This window comes from Rhincodon typus, chromosome 31, assembly GCF_021869965.1.
Source record: "Rhincodon typus isolate 14 chromosome 31, sRhiTyp1.1, whole genome shotgun sequence".
Classification (NCBI taxonomy): Eukaryota; Metazoa; Chordata; class Chondrichthyes; order Orectolobiformes; family Rhincodontidae; genus Rhincodon; species Rhincodon typus.
Window position 1 is genome coordinate 24,687,343 of NC_063362.1, and position 23,888 is coordinate 24,711,230.

General features: G+C 42.8%; 1 protein-coding gene across 1 annotated transcript in view; it reads right to left on the bottom strand.

Annotated features, from left to right (window-relative positions):
- The window catches only part of igsf21a (immunoglobin superfamily, member 21a), a 449,567-nt gene that overhangs the window by 286,084 nt on the left and 139,595 nt on the right, over window positions 1-23,888 (bottom strand). Inside the window, exon 4 of the mRNA XM_048614901.1 lies at window positions 11,669-11,787. Coding sequence (XP_048470858.1) covers window positions 11,669-11,787 — 119 coding nt within the window. The remainder of the gene's footprint in view (window positions 1-11,668; window positions 11,788-23,888) is intronic.

The window sequence follows — 23,888 nt, forward strand, 5'->3', positions numbered from 1 at the left end:
TGCCAGACCTGCTGAGCTTTACCAACAATTTCTCTTTTTGTTCCTCATGATTTAGTGCATACAAAACATACGACCTGATACAAACTTTACAAGGTGACGATAATGGAGAAATGATGTGTGTATGAATTGATGGCCTAACTCAAACCGTCAATGTACAGCTCGAGAGACATGCCTAAAGTTCAGTTGTTTCAAGAAAAACTGGTTATTAGAAGGTTCAGATGAAGGTGAAACACTGCAGCTGTTTCTCCCTCAACGAATGCTGCCTGAACTGTTGACTATTTCCAGTATTAATGATTTTTATGTTGAGCATTGCAAGGGGAAAAGCTCCTGACAAAAGCAACTGAAACTTCTTCAAAATGAAGCAGATAAATACTTGGAATTGTTGTTAGCCCCTGAATAGGGCCACAACACCAGGCACAATGGGAGCAAGGATAGCGTAGGCGACAACTTGCTGCAGAGTGAAGTTTTACACCAGTTTTGCTGTTGAGGAGTCAGATAGGGACTTTGATAGACTAGGGAATGAAAGAAGGTTGTTGGTGCCCATAAGCAAATGCTTGATGCAAGGACAGAGAGGCTATATATGACGCCAAGGGGCATGGAGGAGACCAGTGCCAACTTGGCACAAGGCTTGTCACAGAGTTTGGAGAAAATCCTTCCAACATGAAACAGGAGCAGCACACCAGTGGAACACATTGACATGCGGATTAGGATGGTCACAGCTTTCCTCAAAAGTGTCTAATTGTTACAGTGAAAACAGGATTGAATTTAGAACCATTGGAATGTGCCTTTACAGTTTCTTTTTCATTATTGCATTGTTGTAAAGAGCTCAATGTGATGGTCCATGATTGATGAGAAGTAAGGAGAGTGAGATTATTGTGAAAGGAGTTGTGATTGAGATTATTGGATTTGCTCAAAAAATAATGTGACCATAGGAGCTGTCCCTTCTTCCCCCCCACCCCAGTTCTCCTTCCCCCTTCTCCTCTCCTTCATGTTCCTCCAGCTCATCCTCTTACCTCAGATTGGCTGTTGCTTCAGGTTATGCAGCATTCAGGATTCAAGTGCTTAACTAGTTACTTGCTGAGCTCAGTACTGCAGGAATTATTGCTGTCGGAAGCCAGTGGTATTCTCTACAATGTTCCTGTAGCAGCTTGGATCTGATTGTATGCTGTTACACAAGTGTGTACAGGCTCTGGACCCATTTTATGAGTGGGTAAATCTTGCTGACCCCAGTAAACCCAGCCAATGACTTATCATGGTGGGTCAAATAGAGCTGGCAATGATGAGTACCACAGTGTTAAAGAATCATGATAAGCAATATCCAACTGTAGGATTAGCAGGAAAAAAAACTGAAAGAACTGCGGATGCTGTAAATCAGAAATGAAAACAGAAATCGTTCAAAAAGCTCAGCAGGTCTTGCAAAATGTGTGGAGAGAAATCAGAGTTAATGTTTCAGGTCAGGTGACCCTTCCTCAGAAAGATTCCCTGCCTGTGGCTGCACTCCAAATGCACATTCAGGGAGTGAAGTCCCTCTCAGTTAATAAAAGTGGCTGTGTTCAAATGAGGTGTGCAGAAGATATTGGCACCGTGCACCATGGGGAGGGTTAAAATTTGTGCAAAGCTTTGTGCTTACTCCACTTACTTGTCTCTGATAAGAGAGGAAATGAGTTGAAACTGGATGGCTGCACATTGAGACCCTCAGAGATTTCCCCTATGACGGAGTGTTTCACAAACTCCAGATATTTCTAGTGTCTCCAGCAACAGCCTGGAAGGAGCCAGAGGCACAAAGGTTAAGAATCAAGGTCACCTGCCAGCTGAAAGTAACGCTGCTCTCTTGTTTATCTGTGGCAATTGTAGATGCACATTGAACAAATCTAAAATCTCAAGCATTGGTGCTCAGTAGTTTGTGATGAAGGGATCATTCCCTGCAGACCAGCCCACCATCACTTTCTCGAGAGCAACTAGAGATGGACAATAAAAGTGCTGACCAGCCAGTGATGCCAACGGAAATAACTCCACAGATGCCGGTATCCCATCACCAAGTCACCCTTTATTACACATGCATAGGACTTGGCACTAATCCGGCTTCCTCAGACCCAGCTGTCAGACCGAGCTGAATCTCTAACACTCTTGTTTATATCCGTCAGCCAGGGCTCCCTGATTGGACCAGGTTAGCAACCCCAATCAGGGAACTCTTATCTATGATATCTACCTGGCTGACCTCGTCATAATCACTACATCCATGTCCCACAAGTGAATAAAAAAAATTTTTGATGGATGCAGCCTTTGTTGGTGCCCTTTCTTCTCCCTGTTCCAGCAGCTTGTCCTGTCCTGAGCTGCTTCTGCTTTGCACTGTGGCTCAATGGTTAGCACAGCTGACTCATGGCACCAGGAAACCAGGCTCGATTCCACCCTCGGGCGACTATCTGTGTGAAGTTTGCACATTCACCCAGTGTCTGAGTGGGTTTTGGTTTTTTTTTCCGGTTTCCTGCCACAGTCCAAAGCTGTGCCGGCTAGGTGAATTGGCTGTGCTAACCTTCCTGTAGTGGGCAGGCTAGGAGAATTAGCCATGGGAAATGCAGGGTTACAAGGATAAGGTAATGGGGGTGGGTCTGGGTGGGATGCTCTTCGGAGGATCAGTGTAGACTTGATGGGTTGACTGACCTGCTTCTACACTGAAGGGATTCTATGCTGTATTTCCAGAGAAGTTCATGCAAGTTTGTTCAGCACAAAGTATTAAATGTACAAAAAGCACTTTATCATCAGTCAGACCACTTCCTATACAAATTTTAAGGATTGGAAAGTTCCAAAGAGAGGTCCAGCGCATAAGAACTGGGATAATAGTCTAGCAACTAACTTGCAAGTATGTCATGATCCTTTAGTTAGCACAGGCATGGGTTTCTTCAATATGTTCAATTGTATGAGATTAAGACAGGACTGGGGTGTGCTATTGGAAAATAGGAACACTGATTCAAATTGCTATTGTGGTCATTGTCATGAGGTGATCTCAGAAACATTTTATCAAGATGCTGTCCTCCACACTTCCCACTGGATGTGTTTGTAAGCATTTGTGAGCATCTAAGAACCCATTTCTGAGCATTAGATGGGTCCATAGCTCCTAATAAGTAGGTGATACAGAGCCCAATTAAGCCTCCAATGGGTTGAGAATAGAGTGACATGATTACATTTCTTTGGAATACAATAGCTCCTATACTCCTGGAATAGGGGACAATGTTTGAAAACAGTAAATCAACATTAGCTCATGGATATACAAAGACAGATAAATATTTTTGACTTCGCAAATGTTTGGAGATTAAAGAGTATTTTTCCACAACTTGATTTGGAGCATTAGACAATGGGATTGGATGTGTTACATTAATTCTGTGTTGAGGTAGGATCTTCATGATAAAAATGTTGAATAAAATGGCGGTTCTCCTTATTGTAAGTTTGATTACATCTTTGAACACTAGTCCTTTGATTCCTAAGGAACTGTATGTAATCATGGCAGGTCTGCATTACTTGACCACTTTACCATCATTTTCTAAGACAGTTAACTCGGCTCTCACTTTAATGGAATGGTGCTGAATGAAGGATGATAACTGTGTGTTCAGTCTAAACAGGTCAGGATCCTTAGAACCAGTCTCTAATAATCAATGGAATTATGTACTGCAGGTAGCTACTGCAGATTGAGTTTTTATTTTGGGACAAACATAGGCTAAGTATGTCGTAGCTGCTTGGCTATTTCACTTGTCAGTGCTGTACCTAATAACACCTCTTTCTTTTCTGTTTTACACTTTGACTGATGCTTGGAATAACTCAATGCGAAAATTAATCTGGATGATATAGTGTATTAGTTTTGCAAATAATTAATCAATCTGTGGGGCCATGCATCCTTTACATTAAGGTATGGTTTAAAGCCAAAGGCTGTAATTCCTCCACAAACTATATAATCTTGGCAGCAGGAGAAACACCCAGTGGTCAATTTTAACTTGAGACTCAAGAGACTGTTAGGAAGACAAACCTGACATCTTCTTTAAAAGTGTTAATTAGGAGCCAAGAAGATGATAAAAGGAGAGTGAAGAGAGTGTAGAGCAAACATTACTTATCCTGATTATACCGTTTTATTCGTCGCTGTTAAATCAAACTGCCCGTGGTCTGACAATCAATGACAGAACAACCAACATCACCAAATTTATTGAGCTCATTATTACCAGAACCATGGCATTGCAATCACTCTAATCAGTGTGGACCAATGAAGAGACAACAATGTTACATTAACATTGTTGCTTTCAAACCAGTCCTGTCTCTAGCCCTACTCTAAACACTGTTGAATTGAGACCCTCTCAATACCACAATCCAGCTACAATTTTCTCTTTCACCTTTAACATAATAAGGTGACATCACAGATGTTGAACAGGTACCAAAGAGTGAGAGGAGCTGGCTAAAAGCGTAGTCAAAGGGATAGGTCTGAAGGAGGCTTTTGAAGGTGAGGAGAGAAATAACAAAGCAGTGTGGCTCAGGGATAGAGTTCAGGAGAACAGGACTAACCTGCTTCTAGTGAAGCAGGGAATGCACAGACATCGGAAAACAAGAGAGTTTGGACTAGGGTGGAGAAAGCTGCAGAGATAGGGTGTGGTGATAAAGGATGAGGGGAGGTAGGGTGTGTTGAGGAAAGATCAATAGAATAGAATAGAAATTTATTGTTACATGTGCTTTTACATGTTAATTAACAGTTAACAGCTCCTGGGCTCGAGGGAAGCCAATTAAGGAAAGATGGATTTCTCTGAAGATGCAGCTGGGACGAGACTGCCATTCTAGACGAGACTGTCATTCCGGGACAAGACCACCATACCAGGAATACAGGCCTGGAAGCCTCCACCAAATAAGACCGAAATGTTGGGCTGAGATTGCCATTCCTGGACGAGACCACCTGCCAGGCCACTAGAATACTTGGAAGCCAAAGACGAAGACGATCTCCACATGGGTATGAGTCCTCCACATGGAGGCGAGATTTCCATGCCGGGACAAGTCTGCAACGCTGCGTTCAGACAGCCACTTCTCCTCCTTCAGGTGCCTGGGACTAGCTGCGGACCTGGAGCCTTGGACTAGCCTGTGAGTCCTGGCAGGGGGGTATCTGCCCAGAACCTGCTGTTTGCTTGCCAGAGACCCCGGAATGAGGTGGAGCCATGTCCGGCTCGTCCCAGTGTTACTGCCACTGCCACTACTGCCAGAGGCCTCCCCCTTCACCCGCCCCTCTCCAGACTTAAAAGAAAATGAAGTAAAGAGAAAAAGGAAGAGAAAAAAAAGAGCTAAAGAAGAAAAGAAGAGAAAGAGAAAGAAAGCTGAGGGGATCAGATGAGACCCAGACTTGGCCCATCTACTCCACCACCATCTTGGGGGAAGAAGAAGTGAGGCCCAGACCCGAAACGTCAGCCTTCCTGCTCCTCTGATGCTGCTTGGCCTGCTGTGTTCATCCAGCTCTACACCTTGTTGTCTAAGAAGTGAAGTAGAGTGCGTTGAGGAAGGATGGGTGAGGTAATGTGTAATGAGGAAGAATGAGATGAGGCACAGTTGATAGGAAAACAATCAATTTGTAAATAAAGAGAATTTTGAGTTCTTTTTATCTGTTCAAGGAATGTATATGTTGCTGGGTAGGCCATTGTTTTTTACCATTCCTAATTGCCCTGGAGAAGATGTGAGCTGCCCTCTTTAACCGCTGCTGCCCATGTGCTGTAAGTAGACCTATTACGCTGTTAGGGAGGAAGTTCCAGGATTTTGACTCAGCACCTGAAGGATCGATGATATGGTTCCAAGTCGGGACGGTGAGTGGCTTGGAGGAGAACTTGCAGGCAGTAGTGATCCCGTATATCTGCTGCTCTTGTACTTCTAGATGTAAAGATCATGGTTTGGAAACTGCAGTTGGAGGATTATTTACTGCAGTGCATTTTATAGATTGTACATACTGTTCACTGAAGGGAGTGAACCTTGAAGGCAGTTAATGGGGTATCAATTAAACCATAAGACCAGAAGACATAAGAGCAAAAATAGGCCATATGTCCAATGGGTCTGATCCACCATTTAATGAGATCCTGGCTGATGTGATAATGCTGAATTTCACTTCCCTGTCTTTTCCCCATAATCTTTGATTTCCTTACTGATTAAAAATCTGCCTGTCTCAGCCCTGAATATACTTGGTACAACCATGAGAGGCCTCTGCAGTGAAGAATTCCACACAATTCACTGCTCTCTGGGAAAAGAGATTCCTCCTCATACTTCTCTTGGATGGGTGAATCCTCGCCCTGAGATTATGCCCTCTGGTCCTAAGATTCTCCCACAAGGAGAGACAGAACCTGCCCTGTCAATAACTCTTGAAAGCTTATTTATTTCAATAAAGTCACCTCTCATTTTTTCAAAACCTGATGAGTACAGGCCCAACCTACTCAACCTCTCCTCATAAGAAAATTTCTCCATATTGGAATCAACCTAGTGAACATTCATTGTACTGCCTTAGATAAAGGAACCAAAACTATTCTTTTCTTAATTCATTCATGGGATGTGGACATCACTGGCTAGGCCACACCTATTGCCCATCCCTAATTGCCCAGAGGGCAGTTAAGAGTCAACCACATTGCTGTGGGTCTGGAGTCACATGTAGGCCAGACCAGGTAAGGACAGCAGTTTCCTTGCCTAAAGGACTCAGTGAAACAGATGGGTTTTTCTCAACAATTGACAATGGATTCACAGTCATCATTAGACTTTTAATTCCAAGGTTTTTTTTAAAATTGAATTCAAATTCCACTATCTGCCGCAGCAGGATTCAAACCTGGGTCCCCAAAACATTATCTGGGTCTCTAGGTTAGCAGTTCAATAATAATACCACTAGGCCATTGACCCCCCCCGGAACACTGCTCATGGTATTCTAGCTGTGATCTGACACGTGTCTCTACAGTTTTAGTAAGACTTCCTTATTTTTATATTCAATTTCCTTTGAAATAAAGGCCAACATTTCATTTGCCTTCCCTATTACTGGTTGAATTTGGATCCCAGCTTTTTGCAATTTAAGTACCCAAATTCTCTATGTTGCAGCTTTCTGTATTTAAACAATATTCAGCTCCTTAGGGACCTTGTAGCATGGTGGTAGTGTCTGTACTTTTCGGTTAGTCGGTCTGGACTCAAGTCATATATCCAAAAGTATATCGTAACATTCTGATCAGTTTGATTAAGAATATCTACCAAGACCTGGGTGTCCTTGTAGGACGGAGCACACAATGTCGACCAGTACAACAATGCCTTTAGAGAGAGGTGGTCACTGTGGGGGTTGGAGTGCATTATCTTCCCAACAACTCCATTATGAATTAGCTCTGGTGGACAATGTTTGCTATTTGGTAATCAGGTGATTTGATGGGAACACCCGAGAACACCTTAAACTGTGCGCCGTTCAGTTCAGCCTCAGTAGAAACCAAATGTTTATTTGAAATAAACATCAAGGTTCAAGACCCAGCTGCCCCAGACATATGTTATAAGATGTATGAACAGGTTAATTTAGAAAAGGGCTGGGTTCTGCCTCTAGCAGGCAGACCTTGTGACTTTGGTAATTTGGTGATGGGTTCTTAAAATAAAACAAATACTGGATTCTTCCCGTTGGCGATTGGCTTTTGGACAGGGGAAGGTGGGAACTGGTGCTTGTGCTAGACTATAGATTTATAATAAAATTCTTGTAAATCTCTGAAACTCTTTTGCTGCCCAATTCAATATATGGGTTTCCATCTATTAAACCGTAGTCACCATTGTGATATGGAGAAATGTAGTAGCCAATTTATAAACAGAAAAGTATTACAAACAGCAATGAAATAATCTGCTTTCAGTGATGTTAGTTGAAGGATGATTGATATTGATCCCTGCTCATTGTCAAATGGGGTCTTTTGCAGCAATCTGAGATGGAAGTCAAAGCTTTGATTTTGCTTCTAATCTGAATCATGGAACCGTCAACAATGTGGCACTCCCACAGTACTGCAGTGAAGTGTCAGCTTGAGCTATTTGCTCAGCTCCTAAGTGGGCATGCACTCACTGCCTTCTAACATAGAGGTAAAAGAACTGCCTGTGATTTGAGATTGACACCAAATGGGGATCAGCAAACAGGCAGGTGATGAGAACTTCAAACAGGATAAGAGATGCAAAACAGAGTCCTGGATACTATGAATATTGTATTGTTTGAGACTAGAAGGCCAACAGGATGGGAGGTTGAGGCAGGAGATGACTTCAGCTTTGAAAACTAAAGATACAAAAGGGTGGAAATGCAAGGGTGAGTATTGTGTGAAGGTGAGAAATGCAACAGAAGTGAAAGCAAGTGAACTCAATAATAGATGCTAAAAACTGAAAGATCTGCAGATGCTGTAAATCTCAAACAGAAACAAAAATTGCTGAAAAAGCTCAGCAGGTCTGGCAGCATCTGTGGAAAGACAATGGAGTTAACATTTCAGGTCAAGTGATCCTCAGGACTCAGGAAGGGTCACCAGGCCTGAAACGTTAACTCTGATTTCTCTCCACAGATGCTGCCAGACCTGCTGAGCTTTTCCAGCAACTTCTGTTTTTGTTTCAATAGTAGATGGAATATTTTTCCTTCACAACCTGTTCAGAGGTGTTACTATATGCTGCTGGAGCAAGTAGGATTTGAAGCCATGCCTTCTGGCTCAGAAGTAGGGATGCTACCACTGTACCACAACAGCCCCTCAGCAATAGGTGGATTATGGAGTTGAAACTCAGTTTACCCAAGAACACCTTAAACTGTGCATCATTCAGTTTAGCCTAAGTAGAAACCAAATCGAGAATAATTCCACATTTCACATTTTGCAAATTAACTATTTGTCTGAAAGCGTGAGCACCAAATGGTTGAGGACGAAATATTATTCGAGATAGGAGGAATACTCTTTGATAAATGCATTGGGATCTTTAAAATTCACTTGCACAGGCAGATAAAGCTTTTGGTTTAAGGTATCAGCCATAAAAACATCTCCTGGCAACGTAGCATTCCCTCAGTACTGCATCGGAGAGTCCACCTAAATGTATTAGCAACTCCTGAGCACAGCTGCAATTCACAACCTACTGACTAACAGTAAGAATGCTCCTAATCCAGTCACATTCAGAATTAGCAAAAGGCAAATGGGAGTGGATTTTTAAGGGGTGAAATGTGCAATAATACAAGATAATCCAGAGTCAATGGTTTGAATTTTTGCTTGGGAATAGAGGCACATTTTGGTGCGCCAATAGTCACACTTTGCCTGTTCAGGAAATCAACTTTCCTCAGCATTCCTGTCCCATATTTCCTGTTTAGTGGTTCAGGAGTCCGTAACGTTCAAACTCACCCCACTGAGTTTGCAATTCCTGATATAAATGGGAATGAAAACTTGACGTACTCCTGCACATCACTTTCGTCTGGTGATGGGGCTTTGGAATGCATTGACAACATGCCTGGTTTGAGAGTAAATGCAAAGCCTGCTGGGAACATTCTCAAAGGTTAGTGTAAAACATTTTCATATCTTCAAATGCCACTATTGTAATGCAGATGAGTTTTAATGCAATGATTATTCATGGGAATCTGTCCTGAAAAGATACGCTGAGTTTTATGTTGATCAGAATTGTGTCATTGTTCAAATGCATTACTTTACCTTTCCAATGGAGAAAAGAACATAATAGAACATAGAAAATAGAACAGTATATCACAGGAATAGACTGTTTGGGCCTACGATGTTGTGCCAAACATGACACCAAATTAAACAAAATCAAAACTGAAAGAACTGCGGATGGTGTAAATCAGGAACAAAAACAGAAGTTGCTGGAAAAGCTCAGCAGGGCTGGCAGCATCTGTGAAGAAAAATCAGAGTTAACATATCGGGTCTGGTGACCCTTCCTCAGAACTGGTAAAGGTTACTGGGCCCGAAACATCTGCTGCCAGACCTGCTGAGCTTTTCAAGCAACTTCTGCTTTTGTACCAAATTAACCTAATCCCTTCTGCCTGCCCTTGGACATTAACCCCTCCATTCCTTGCATATTCATGGGCTTATCTAAAAGTCCCTTAAATGCCCCTATTGTATCTGCCTCCACCACCACCACTGGCAGCACGTTCTATACTCCTACCACTTTCTGTGTAAAAAAAAACTTGCCCCTTACATCTCCTTTGAACTTTCCCCCCTCAACTTAAATGCATACTCCCTAGTATTAGACATTTCAACTCTGGGAAGAAGATTCTGACCATCAATAGTATCTGTGTATCTCATAATTTTATGGACTTCTATCAAGTCTCTCCTTAGCCTCTGCTGCTCCAGAGAAAATAACCCGAGTTTTTCTAGCCTTTCCTAAAACTTAAATTGTATTTTATGTGCGTTATCCTTAAAATGTATTTTAGAAGTAAATATCCTTTGCCATCATGTTTTTTTTTGTTTTGATTTAATTGGACAGGGAGATCTAGTTGTTCTTTTTACAAACATTTGCTTGAGAAGTTAAAATTGATCTGCATCTGCTACGCTGAAATTAATATCTGTTCTGACAATCAAGGTTCTTGTTATGACAGCTGCCCCATTATGAATGCTTGGCTGAGTTTCGCACAAAAAAATGTCCCTGAAGTAATATCACAAATGAAAAATGTTATCTTGTCATTATCACAGTGCTGTCTGTGGGATCTGACTGCGTGCAATTTGGTCATTGTGTTACCTACATTACAATACAGAGTTCACTTCAAGGAAGTATTTCATTGCCTACAAAACAAGCTCGGTCACATCCTGAGGATTTTAAATATTATTCTTTCATAGAATGCTGGTGTCACTGGAAGGGTCAGAACTTGCTGCCCCTCTCTAATTTCCCTTGAAATTAGGAACATTGAGTCAACCATATTGCTGTGACTCTGGAGTCACATGTAAACCAGATTGGGTAATGATGGCAGATTTGCTTCCCTAAGGCCTGGGGCTATATAAATCAAGTCTTCCCTCCTTCCTTCTATCTTCTTGCGTTTCCCTTGCAAGTTCCTCTCTAAGCCACTCACCATCCTGACTTGATGTCAGTGGGTCAAAATCCCACAATTCCCTCCCTGATAGCATTGTGGGTCGAACCTACAGCATATGGATTACAGTGTTTAAGTAGGCAGCTCATCACCACCTTCTCAAGGGCAGTTAGGAGGTGGGCAATAAATGTTGGCCCAGCTATTGGCACCCATTTACTATGAATAAGTTTTTTTGAGAAACATAAAACAAGTCTTATTTATCTCTTTCAAGTAAAACACCAGTCCTGAGGAAGGGTAATACCCGAAACGTTGACTGCTCCTTTCCTCCAGATGCTGCCTGGCCTGCAGTGTTCTTCCAGCTTCCTGTTTGTCTACCTTAAAAAAGAATGGCCTGATATACTGATCCAATGGGAATGCTGCCCTATTGGCAGTGAAATGGGCAGCAATTCCAAAGGGAATGACTGTGCAGCAAAACTAATTTTCCAAATTGTGCGTTCTTCCGAAATTGGAATCAATCAATACCCCTGTTCACTCAGACATATTTAATTTTTATTATTTGTTATTTATTTACCACCATATACAGTATATATCCTACACAAGGTCTTTTGTTCCATCAATGGAACTGTCCCCATGCTTAACAAAATGGAAGATCATCATCCCTGGGTTCTGTTAACTTACACATGACATTGAGGAAGACATGACCGTATGCTTCCAGAAACTTCTTGCGGTTTGTCCTGTCATAAATCCCAACGTGGCATTCGAAAGGCCCATTATCCAAAATACGGACTTCTGGAATTCTGTTATTTGTAAGGAAGAAAGAAAGAGAAGAGGAACATTAGACACATTTCACCAAATAATAAATGAATTCAGCTCTACTTTAGTAGCAAGGTAGAAATTCTCCAAACTGCTGTCTCAGCAGAGAAGGCCATTCTCAAAGGGAGTATACATGAAATTTGGACTACACCACATACTACAATCAGATGACAGGGCCCCCTTGTACAATAGATTCATAGAATCCCTACAGCGTGGAAGCAGGCCATTCAGCCAACCAAGTCCACACTAACCCTCCAAAGAACATCCCACCCAGACACCATCTCCCTACCGTATCCCTGTATTGCTGTATTTTCCATGGCTAATCCACCTAGCCTGATATTTCTGGACACTATGGGGCAATTTAGGATGGCTGATCCACCTAACCTGCACTATTTTATAATTCATCCATGGGGCTGCCGGGCAGGCTAGCATCGATTGCCCAGCCCTGTTTACCCAGAGGACGGTTAGGAATCAACCACGTTGCTGTGATTCTAGAGTCATATGTGGGCCAGACCAGGTAAGGATGGCAGATTTCCTTCCCTGAAGGACATTACTGAGCCAGATTGGTGTTTTACTGTGGGAGAAAACTGGAGCACCTGGAGGATACCCATGCAGACACAGGGAGAATGAACAAGCTCCACACAGACAGTTGCCTGAGACTGGAATCAAGCCTGGATCACTGGGTGCTGTGAGGCGGCAGTGCTAACCACTGAGCCACCATGCCTCCCCATGTAGCTACACTCCACTGGAACTGCTGGGTGTGAAATTACCCTTTATATGTACTGTGGCTATAACTGTGTGGTATTTAAGGCTTTTCATGGTGTGTAACAATTGAAAGATTTTGTTTTATTCATTCATGGGATGAGGGCGTCACTGGCTAGGGAGCATTTATTGCCCAGAGAGCAGTTAAGAGGCAACCACATTGCCTGGGTGTGGAGTCACATGAAATACAGACAGATTATTTATTGAATTTAAATTCCACCATCTTCCATGATGGGATTCGAACCCGAGTTTCCAGAACGTTATCTGGGTCTCTGGATTAACAGTCCAGCGATAATACCACTAGGCCATCGCCTCCCCAAAGATAGCCTAATCAGTGAAAGGGATACACAGATTTGGAATAAAAGAGATGCCTTCAGTCACTATATGTCACACTAGAACATGTGGGCTCCATTTGTTTCACTGATTTTCAATTGTTGAGGAAATAAAATATTTTGAGGATGGGACATTTCCAGGTTAAACAAAGAGCTGGTAGAGAGCAGATGGTCTCCAAAACCAGATGACTCAGCAAGAAACCACAATGTATGTCCCATAATGCACCAGTGGGGACAAATTTCCATACTTCTGTGATGACCTGTGACCTTTTGGAAGGAGATGCTAATTTAGTGTTGATTACTGTTAAATAGAATTGAGAGCTTCTGCACTCAGATTTCACATGATTTAACCATCATTCCACATAGAAGACTTTGAAGAAGACATTCCACATAGAAGACAAAGCTTCCGTTCCATCAGTCTGGACTGTCTGAGGTCCAAGGCCTGAGGATGAAAGAGCCAGAGTCTAATCCAGCACACTACTATCTGCAATATTTACCTAGAGTCATAGAGTCATAGAGGTGTACAGCATAGAAACAGACCCTTCGGTTCAACTTGTCCATGACAAGATATCCTAAATTAATCTTGTCCCATTTGGAAGCATTTGGCCCAGATCCCTCTAAATCCTTCTTATTCTTATACCCATCCAGATGCCTTTTAAGCACTTCCTCTGGCAGCTCATTCCATACACAACACCACCCTGTTGTAATAATGTCAATGATTGTTATAATAATAGCAAAACAGGGAGGGAGCCCAAAGGACTGGGAGGGGTGCAAGAGGCTAGTAGTGAAAAAGTTGCTCCTTAGGTCGCTTTTAAATCTTTCCGTTCTCACCTTAAACCTGTGCCCTCTAGTCTTGGACCCCCGTACCCTGGGGAAAATACCTTGGCTATTCACCCCATCCATGCCACTCATGATTTTATAAGCCCCTATAAGGTCACCCCTCAGTCTCCGAGATTAGAAAGGGAATAGTCCCAGTCTATTCAGCCCCTCCCTAAAGCACCAACCCTCCAACCCTGGCAACATCCTTGTAAATCTTTTCTGAATGCTTTCTAGTTTCACAACATCTTTCCTACAGTTGCGAGACCAGAATTGTTTGCAATATTCCAATGTAAAATGAATAAGAATGGAATGTCAGATATTAAGATGGCTGAGTTTAACCAGACATGCTTTTGTCTATTTCCCACATTGCAACAATGACCACATTTCAAAAAGCACTTCATTGGCTATAACATACTTTGAGATGTCTGGTAGTCATGACAAGCGCTTTGTAAATTTCTGCGGGTGCTGTCGCTGTGTAATTAATTAACAATTATTTATCTGTTTCAGAGTGTATCCAAATGATTCTCAATCTGTGGAGAGTCAGGGAGGAGCTTTGCAGGTTCTCTGTTTATTAATGGACAGATATCATGGAAGTTGTGCTCCCAACTGGGACACGCGCTCTATGGCTGGACGAATTGGACAAGCAAAAGTGAACATCTGGGTGATCAATTTGAACCCCCCCCGGATTTTTTAGTCCTTAATATGAATACCGGGCAAACTGGGTGAAACCCTTCACCTGACTGTCTGAACTGCTGGTTCTGCAGCTTCGGAACGAGGCTGAGATGAAATTTATCACTAGGTTGAATGGTTTATATGAAAACTCCTACACAGATGCAAATTCTGCCAACATAGTTTAGAGGCTCAATGACTGTTGTAATCACAGCAAGATAGGGACAGAGCCCAAAAGATTGGGAGGGGAGCAAGAGGCCAGAGAGGCATTGCCCACTTGAGAAAAAGCTTTTCTTATTGCATCCTCTGCAGGATTGCAAGGATCCACAGAAGTAGCAGAAGACTTTGCTGGATTTAGGGTTGCCTATGACTGAACAGCACAAAATGGCTGACGGCTGCCCATGGTTGATACAATAGAACATGGCTGACTGTAGTTGGAGACCTTGGGAAAAATATTTGTTAGTGTAGTCTTCACAAGTAGAACAATAGCCGTTCTGTAGACTCAAGGTTGCTGGACCGGGATAGAATGTGCAGTTGCAGTTGCTTATGCATACAACACAGATAAGAACATTTCACACTAATTAGTTGTTTCTCTTGAATTATTTAATGAATCTGTTACAATACTAAGAGTAGGTTTCAGTTAAGATTCTTCAAATAATCATAGATATAGATTCTGAAATAATTATAGATCCACTTATATGCAAAAAAAATCACTAAAACCATCAGAGGAAAAGATTAAAACCAGTTTCCGACAGTAGAAGCAACTCCCCTTCCCCCAGCGATATCGTTATAGAATCCCCACAGAGTGGAAACAGGCCATTCAGCCCAACAAGTCCACACTGACCCTCCAAAGAGCATCCCACCCAGACTGACCCTACTTACCTACCCTATCCCTATAACCCTGCATTTCCCATGGCAAACCCATCTAACCTACACATCCCTGGACACTATGGGCAATTTAGCATGGCCAATCCACCTAACCTACACATCTTTGGACTGTGGGAGGAAACCGGAGCACCCAGAGGAAACCCACGCTGACACAAGGAGAATGTACAAACTCCACACAGACAGTCGCCCGAGGGTGGAGTCAAACTTGGATCCCTGGCGCTGTGAGACAGCAGTGCTAACCACAGAGCCACCATGCCCACCCCATTAATAATGGCAAAGAAAAAAATATTTCTGATTAAAAGGAGCAGATTTTTTAATAGAACATATCTCAATGCAACAGCTTTAACGCTTGTTCTGAAATATTAATCAGTCGCAAAACATACCTTTCCTCATTCCAACTATCTCTGAAAGAGGGCTAATATGCTTGCTTATGCTTCTGAGGGAATTATTATTTGTACTATGATATCCCAATGGGCAATGTTCATATTCATGTGTGGACCAAGGTCATGACTGCTGAGAGGTGACCTTGAGGGCAACTTGTAACCAAACCGGTCCCTGCCCTTCACTCGATGTGTTCACACACTTTCAATATAATCAGACAGCAAGCAAAAGCCAGGCTGGTCTGATTCTGCCTTAAAAACTTAAAAGTGCTAGACTCAACACCTGCAGCTTCTGTGCAGCCATCCTGGCTGAGTTTGGCTATAGCTCAATAAGAACTATGATTCCTGCTTGGTAAGATTTGGTTACACCACAAGCAGCATTTTCCCCAGTTATCAGGACGTCAATTGGAAAATGCTTAACGTTCCAGATGTCACCCTGACCTTTTATCAGTGAACAGATTTAAAAGGATTTGATCGGCAACATGATTAAGCGGATGTTGAAGCAGTTGGAATAAATAGTTCATGTTCAGCGCTCAGTCTATTCTCAGTGGAACTCCAGTTATCATGTTCATGAAGAACAACTTAGCCACAGTTTACCTCACTAATCCTGTCGTGTAGCTCCAATCAGGAATCACTAACAGTGGGCATTATTGGAAAAGGGTTCTGTTTGTAGCAATAAACAGGGGTGCGCTTCAGGTGGATCACCATGATGAGTTAGCAGATCCCAGACCAATTGGGATCATGAACTGGAGTTAGAGAGCGAGGGAGGAATGTAACCATAAATGATAGCAAAGTTGTGTGAACCTGGAGAAATGAATGTCGCTGTGCGAGTGCAGCCTCGGGCGTGGCTGTGTTAGCCTTCTCTTCATTAAAGTAGTGAAAGTCACCCACCCATAGTACTGCACTTCAATAAGCAACTGGGAGATATTAATGCAAGGAAATTTCAAAGAAAGAAATTAATTGAAGATTTTTAAAATCTACATCATACATAATATGCTTTCAATTATATTTGAGTCTTCTGTGCCATGCTGCATATTTGAAATCCAACCAATTTAGAAAGCTTATTTATTCAGACGTCTCACTCCAGCATTTCAGAAAGATTAATACAATATTTCCAGAGTCAGTCAATGCATTTTGATGCTTATTAGAGTCAAGAGAGTGAAGCCAGTATTCAAATTGAAACCCTTTCTACTTTGGGAGGTGACTTGTCAATACCCCAGTGGTCTCAGCTCAGGTTTGATACAGGCTAAAGTTGCCTCTACACTCAACTGATATTGTAGCTTAACTTCAGCCTGTGATGGACACCAAGTAACAAAAGAATCAAAACAATCGATGGGTAGGGGCTTGAGGGAAATGGACTTGCAAAGCTATGAGGATAAAGTGAGGAACTGGGCTCACTGGATTGCTTCACAGAGAACCTGCAGGAACTGTATGGGCAGAATGGCCTCCATTAATGATGTAATGACTCCTTGCCTCTAGATAAAAAAATTCTCCATAGATTAGGCAGCATGGTGGCTTAGAGATCAGCACTGAGGAAGGGTCCAGTTCTGAGGAAGGGTCACTGGACCCGAAACTTTAACTCTGAGTTTTTCTTCACAGATGCTGCCAGACCTGCTGAGCTTTTCGAGCAACTTCTGTTTTTGTTCCCTGATTTACAGCATCCACAGTTCTTTCGGTTTTTATTAATGTAGGAATTAGCACTGTTGCTTCACAACACAAGGGACCCGGGTTTGATTTCAGACTTAGGTGATTGTGTGGAGTTTGCACATTCTCCCCGTGTCTGCGTGGGTTTCCTCTGGGTGCTCTGGTTTCCTCCCACAGTCCAAAGATGTGCAGTTTAGGTGGATTGGACAAGGTAAATTGCCCATGGTGTTCAGGAATAGGTGGATCAGCCATGGGAAATGCAGGGTTACAGGGATAGGGTTGGGTGGGGGTCAAGGTGGGATGCTCTTTAGAGGGTCAGTGTGGACCCGATAGGCCAAATGGCCCGCTTCCACACTGTAGAGATTCTATGACTCCATTCTATGATTCCCTGAAGTTATCATCACCCATGGCTGAATTCAAATGGGTTTTGGATCCACATGTTTCTGGGGTTTCAAGGATAGTGGTCTAGTCTCCTGGACAGTAATCTTCTCAATCGTTCTCTCCATGCCAATTCCCTGGAAGGGTTCTGCCCATTAAAGCCAGTTGCCATAGCCCAGGTAACCACGATTAGTGTGTGAATTTTGATGGTTAGTGCAGCAGGTTATTAACCATCAATCATCAGGTTCACCCAACACTGTGGTATTGGTGCTATAATTGGACTCATCCTTTTAAAGTTTTGTGGGAAACACAACAGCCAATTTGCACACAGCAAACGCCCATGAACAGCAACGTAATAATAACCAGATAATCCATTTTAATGGTGTCATTTAGGGGATAGTTATAGAATGAGGCATCAGGGAGAATGCCCCAACTTTCTGTTTAAACAGTGCCATGGGATTGTGTGCCCACCAGATAGGACAAACAGGGTCTCAATTGAAAGAGGGCAGCACTGACAGGGCAATGCTCCTCAGTACAACACTAGAGCGTTGATCTATATTTCTGTCATCTTCAAACTATTAAATTAAATAAAAATTACTTCTGAGGTTCACAAGGAATAACTTTAAATATTTGGGCAGCACAGTGGCTCAGTGGTTAGCACTGCTGCCTCACAGCGCCAGGGACCCAGGTTCAATTCCACCCTCAGGCAACTGTCTGTGTGGAGTTTGCACATTCTCCTTGTGTCTGTGTGGGTTACTGCCAGGTGTTCCGGTTTCCTCCCACAGTCCAATGATGTGCAATTAGGTGGATTGGCCCTGGGAAACTGCCCGTAGTGTTCAGGTAGATGGGTTAGCCATGGGAAATGCTGGGTTAAGTAATAGGGTAGGGTAGGGTGTGGGTCTGGGTGGGATGCCATTTGGAGGGTCAGTATGGATTCGATGGGCCAAATGGCCTGCTTCCACACTGTAGGGATTCCATGGTTGTATTTCCCCAGTGCATTCTACTTCAGGAAAGTCAGAGACCTGATGAGTTCAAATAGTCAAAATCACACCATTCAGATTAAAGATCCTCTGTGGGTCAAACCAAATTTGGGTGCCATTCTGCTGAGTGAAGGGGAAACTGGCACCTGGAAGAAGAAAATATTAGCTCAGAATTGTTAGGGAGAGAATATAGGGGAAAATAAATCATGTGGATTAAAGCGTTTGAAATGTCTGCTATATTTCAAGTGTTTATTTCAATTTCTAAAGCATAATGCCAGCCCTGCTATTTGGGCCATTTTATCACTGTAATATTAGCGTTCATTTCAGTACCACTTTTAGTTGAAACCTGTTTATAAAACAGCTTGCCCAGGGAGATGGTAATTTCCCTGGACCTGTCAGCAGCTTGATATGCAACATATATCATACTTAGAGATGGAGCTGTTACTGAGTGTTGGTTGCTGATCTCAGCAGTCAGCGCATGGTGCGAGGGGGTGAGATGGTGAAAATGTGAAAGCAATATTCAAATGAATCTCTCTGGCACTGCTCCTTTCAGCCTCACAGAAACTGGTGGCAACAGGTTTGTCAGCTCTTAGCTACACCAGTCTGAAGCCAGCCATGAGTCACCCGCTCAATGTTGAAGCCCTGCCTTTGCCTCTACTTCTCGCTCATGATGAGGGGATTAGCTTTCAAGACCCCTTCCTTATAGGGGCAGGGCCAACGTGCAGAACTGTGGTTTGGGCACAGCACCACCAATAAGCATGCCTTCATTATTATTCAGTGTGGTCTATTTTCTCAAAAGTATATCTAACCCTGTGAAATAGTTAATTACTGCGAACTATTTCCCAAAAGTAATTGGGCTCAAAGTGACAATAACACTGGCAGGCTCCTTTGTTGATACATGGGGAAGTGGATCCTGCATGTAGTGTTCAATTATCTTGTGTTTGACCTAGGAAACATGGTTAGTAAGTTTGTGGACAACACCAAAAGTATTGTGGACAGCGGAGAAGGTTATCTAAGGTTACAAAGTGATCTTGATCAACTGGGCCAATGGTCCAAGAAATGGCAGATGGAGTTTAATTTGGATAAATGTGAAGTGTTGCATTTTGGTAAAACAAATAAAGGCAGGACTAACACAGTTAATGGTAGGACCCTTGGTGGTTTTGTTGAACAAAGACATAGGGCTTCAGGTACATAGCTCTTTGAAAGTTGCGTCACAGGTAGGAAGCGCGGTTAAGAAAGCATTTGGCACACTTGCCTTCATTGCTCAGACCATTGGGTGTAGGAGTTGGATTGTCATGTTGTGGTTGCACAGGAAGTTGGAGAGGCCACTTTTGGAGTACTGTGTACAGTTCTGGTCACCCTGCTATAGGAAGGATACAATTAAATTGGAGAGGGTTCAGAAAAGATTTACAAAGATGGGACTGGAGGGTTTGAATTATAAGGAGAGGCTAGATAGGCTGGGACATTTTCCCTGGAGCACATAAGGTTGAGGGGTGACCTTATAGAAGTTCATAACATCATGAGGGACATAGATAAGGTGAATAGCAAAGGACTTTTCCCTAGGGAAGGGAGTTCAAAACTGGAGGGCATTTTTTAAGGTGAGAGGAGAAAGATTTAAAAGGGACCTGAGGGGCAACTTTTTCACATTCAGTGTGGTTCACACGTAAAATGAACTGCCCGAGGAAGTGGTAGATGCAGGTGCAGTTACAACATTTAAAAGACATTTGGACAGGTACACAAATAGGAGAGGTTTAGAGGGATATGGGCTATATGCAGGCAAATGGGACGAGTTCAGTCTGGGAAACTTGGTCAGCATGGATGAGTTGGACTGAAGGGTCTGTTTCTGTGCTGTATGACTCTATGATGCTCATGTGCTTGATTGTTTAAGCCTGGATGTGGACTCAGAGTAAAGCAAATGAGCTGTAGAAAGAGCTAGAAGCTCCAGTTAGAAGGACGAGTTGACATTTTAGCATACTGTGAGTGAAACCTGTCACACACATGAAACTGCTGTCACCTCTGTATAGATCTGAGATATAAAATGTACAACACTGAATATATCAGGGTGAGGAAATCTGTGGCAAGTAGGAGTGAGGTAGGCTTTACTCCCACACTTTACGTACTCGGAAACAGATAACAACACAAGTTGTATGAGATCACATGTAAAAGGACTGCTCAATTTTACCTGAAGAAACATACAAGCCAAAGTGAGGATCCATCAGAAACAAAAACAGAAATTGCTGGAAAAGCTGAGCAGATCTGGCAGTATCTGTGAAGAGAAATCAAAGTTAACGTTCTGAGGCAGGTTCACCAGACCCGAAATGTTAACTTTGATTTCTCTTCACAGATGCTGCCAGACCTGCTGAGCTTTTCCAGCAACTTCTGTTTTTGTTTCTGATTTACAGCATCCGCAGTTCTTTGAGTTTTTATGTGAGGATCCATCAGCACTTTCTATCCATGCAAAAGTTGGTTCTCGGACAGTTACTAGGTGGAGGGCCAGATGGAGTGAATCATTCTCTTTTACCCTGTGTGTGCTGAATGTGCACAGGGGTCAACAGTACCAGATGTGATGGAAGTGTTAGCTTTTACCATGTGCAGAATAATTGTACAGGGGCCAATGTTGAAGAACACGTGAGCTGTATAATATCAGGCAGCTGGAAATTATTAGATTTTACCATGGATACAATGAAAGCTAATTTTAGCAAGGTCTAAAAGCCATTTTAAACAGCAACTGCCTGCTGTACACTGTATCACAGACAGTGCTGTATTACTCAACAGTCATCCACAGGAGACTGATAACAGTTCTCTACAAATGCCTCATCATAATTGCATATAAAATAATGGAGGCTTGTGAGTTATTGCACAGTTGGAATCTAATCAGTGTTCAGCAGAGATCCAATATCCTGGGAACGATCTATAACCAAGCTACAAGCCACACAATTAGCTGATATCCTTCCAATCATGACTAGTGATGTCTTACTATTTATGATAGTTTTACTATTATTATATTGGTTGGCTTATTTGCATTTTGCTTAAAGCTTCCTGCTGAGAACATCCATTGCTGAGAGAAGGGGTCATAACTGTGGGTTTGGGCACTGTCTATATGGTTAGCACTGACCATATGAGTACGACTGTCGATGTGTGATTTGGACTGTCAGTATGCGATTAGGAGTGTCTGACTGGGAGGTTTTTTCCTTTATTTACTCACAGGATGAGGGCATCACTGCCCAGGCACTATTTATTGCCCAACCCTAATTGCCCAGAGGGCAGTTAAGAGTCAACCACATTGCTGTGGATCAGGAGTCACATGTAGGCCAGGCCAGGTAAGGATGGCAGTTCTTTCCCTAAAGGACATTAGTGAACAAGATGGGTTTTTCCTGAAAATCGACAATGGATTCACTATCATCATTAAATTCTTAATTCCAGATATTTTATTGAATTCAAATTCCACTGTTTGCCATGGCAGGGTTTGAACCTGGGTCCCCAGAATATTACTTAGGTCTCTGGGCTAACAGTCCAGTGATAATATCATTAGGCCATCGTCTCCAGTATCAGTGTGGGATTGGCACTGTCAGTGGTAGATGGGCGTGTCACATTGGGAGTGGGAGAATATAGTGTGGGTTTGGGACTGTCAGTGTGGGTCTTTATAAAATGTTGCTGGGAATTGGGAGAATTGAGTACAAAGCAGTTCACCACAGAGCTGAAATGAATTACACATGACTGTGGAAACACTGAGCAATACTGTACCTTCCAGGGAACGTTGTGCGATGTAATAAAATGTTCAATTGCTTATTGTGATAATAGCACCTAATTATACTGATGCATTTTTAATTAGTGACTTTACTAAAGGCTGTGTACGTGTTCCCAGTGGAGGAACTGCATTCAGTGTGGATTGTTTTACATAACAAGTGAACACAACAGCGGTCAGCTTGTCTCTAATGTTTTGCTTTCATTCTTTTCCCTTGCTTATATTGCAGTTTCTGTGCCAAATTCCGTGCGGTTCTGAATGGTGCTCCTTGCTTCCAGTGATGTCCAGTTACAAGCACTTTTACACTAACTCCTTTAATGTAAGTTTCAGATTTTTTTCTTGAATTGGGTTTCCCGCTGGTTGTAGAATGGCCCATTGATGCACTGGGTTAATTGCCAATGCTCTGCACACTGTAGATAGTGTTGATGGCTGCAGTAATTCAGCCTGCATCATTGCTTGACTAAAGACTCACTCCCTTTTGCATTTTCCAGCACTTACCACACCCAAACCTCTACCCCTGTGATCTGGTTCAATTCAGCAAATGATACCTCCTCCCTCCCTCAACCGCCTCACCCTATTCCATCGCTCTTGCCTCTCCTTTGAAATATTCACTCTTTACCACCCTGATTGTAAGCTTCTCACCAAACTATTCCTCAGCCTGTACAAGTCTTTCAAACTTTATCTCCAGTTCACCTTGCCTTCCTCTCTGCGGAAATTCTACGTACCAATATTCACCGTCAACTCCTTCACCTTGTCAACCCTTGCTTCTCTTGTGTCATCAATTGGATCACTGTCATGATTGCATATCATAACCATGAATTACCATTGGACAGAATTGGAACATGCATGGTTTCTAAGAAAGGGAGACATAGTCAAAAGATAACGACAGATTCAGTGGCTATCTGGATAGGAATTCTGGAATATCACACCAATACAAACAGGAAGCTGCAGTGACGGGGGTAGGGTGAGGGGGGCCACGTTGGCAAGGCTGCGAAGGGGTGGGGGTAGGTTAAATGGAATACAATAGAATATCCTTTATTGTTACTTCCATTCCAGTACAGAAGTACAGGAGAACAGTGAAAAGTTTTTATGATGGCTGCCTACTAATGGCGCCGTCTTAGGTACAAATACCTAGGTATAAATCTTGCAGAGTAAAAAAAAATGTTGTTATACAAAAGAGGATTAAAAGGTAAGGATTTACCTTACAGTCCAGTAACTACCAAACAGCAGCAGCTCCATACATAGTGCAAGGCCCAAATCCAACAACTGTCCCGCATCACATTAGCTCCTCACCAACACTCACCAGCAACAAGCTAAGTTGCATTTTACCGGGATTCACCTCCCTTGCGCACTCTGGGATTTGGGATTCCCTACACGGTGTTCCACGGCTCACCGCCCACGTACTATACAGATTCGTTCTCCGTGCTGCTCCAGGGCTCACAGCCCATGTACTATACAGATTCGTTCTCCGTGCTGCTCCAGGGCTCA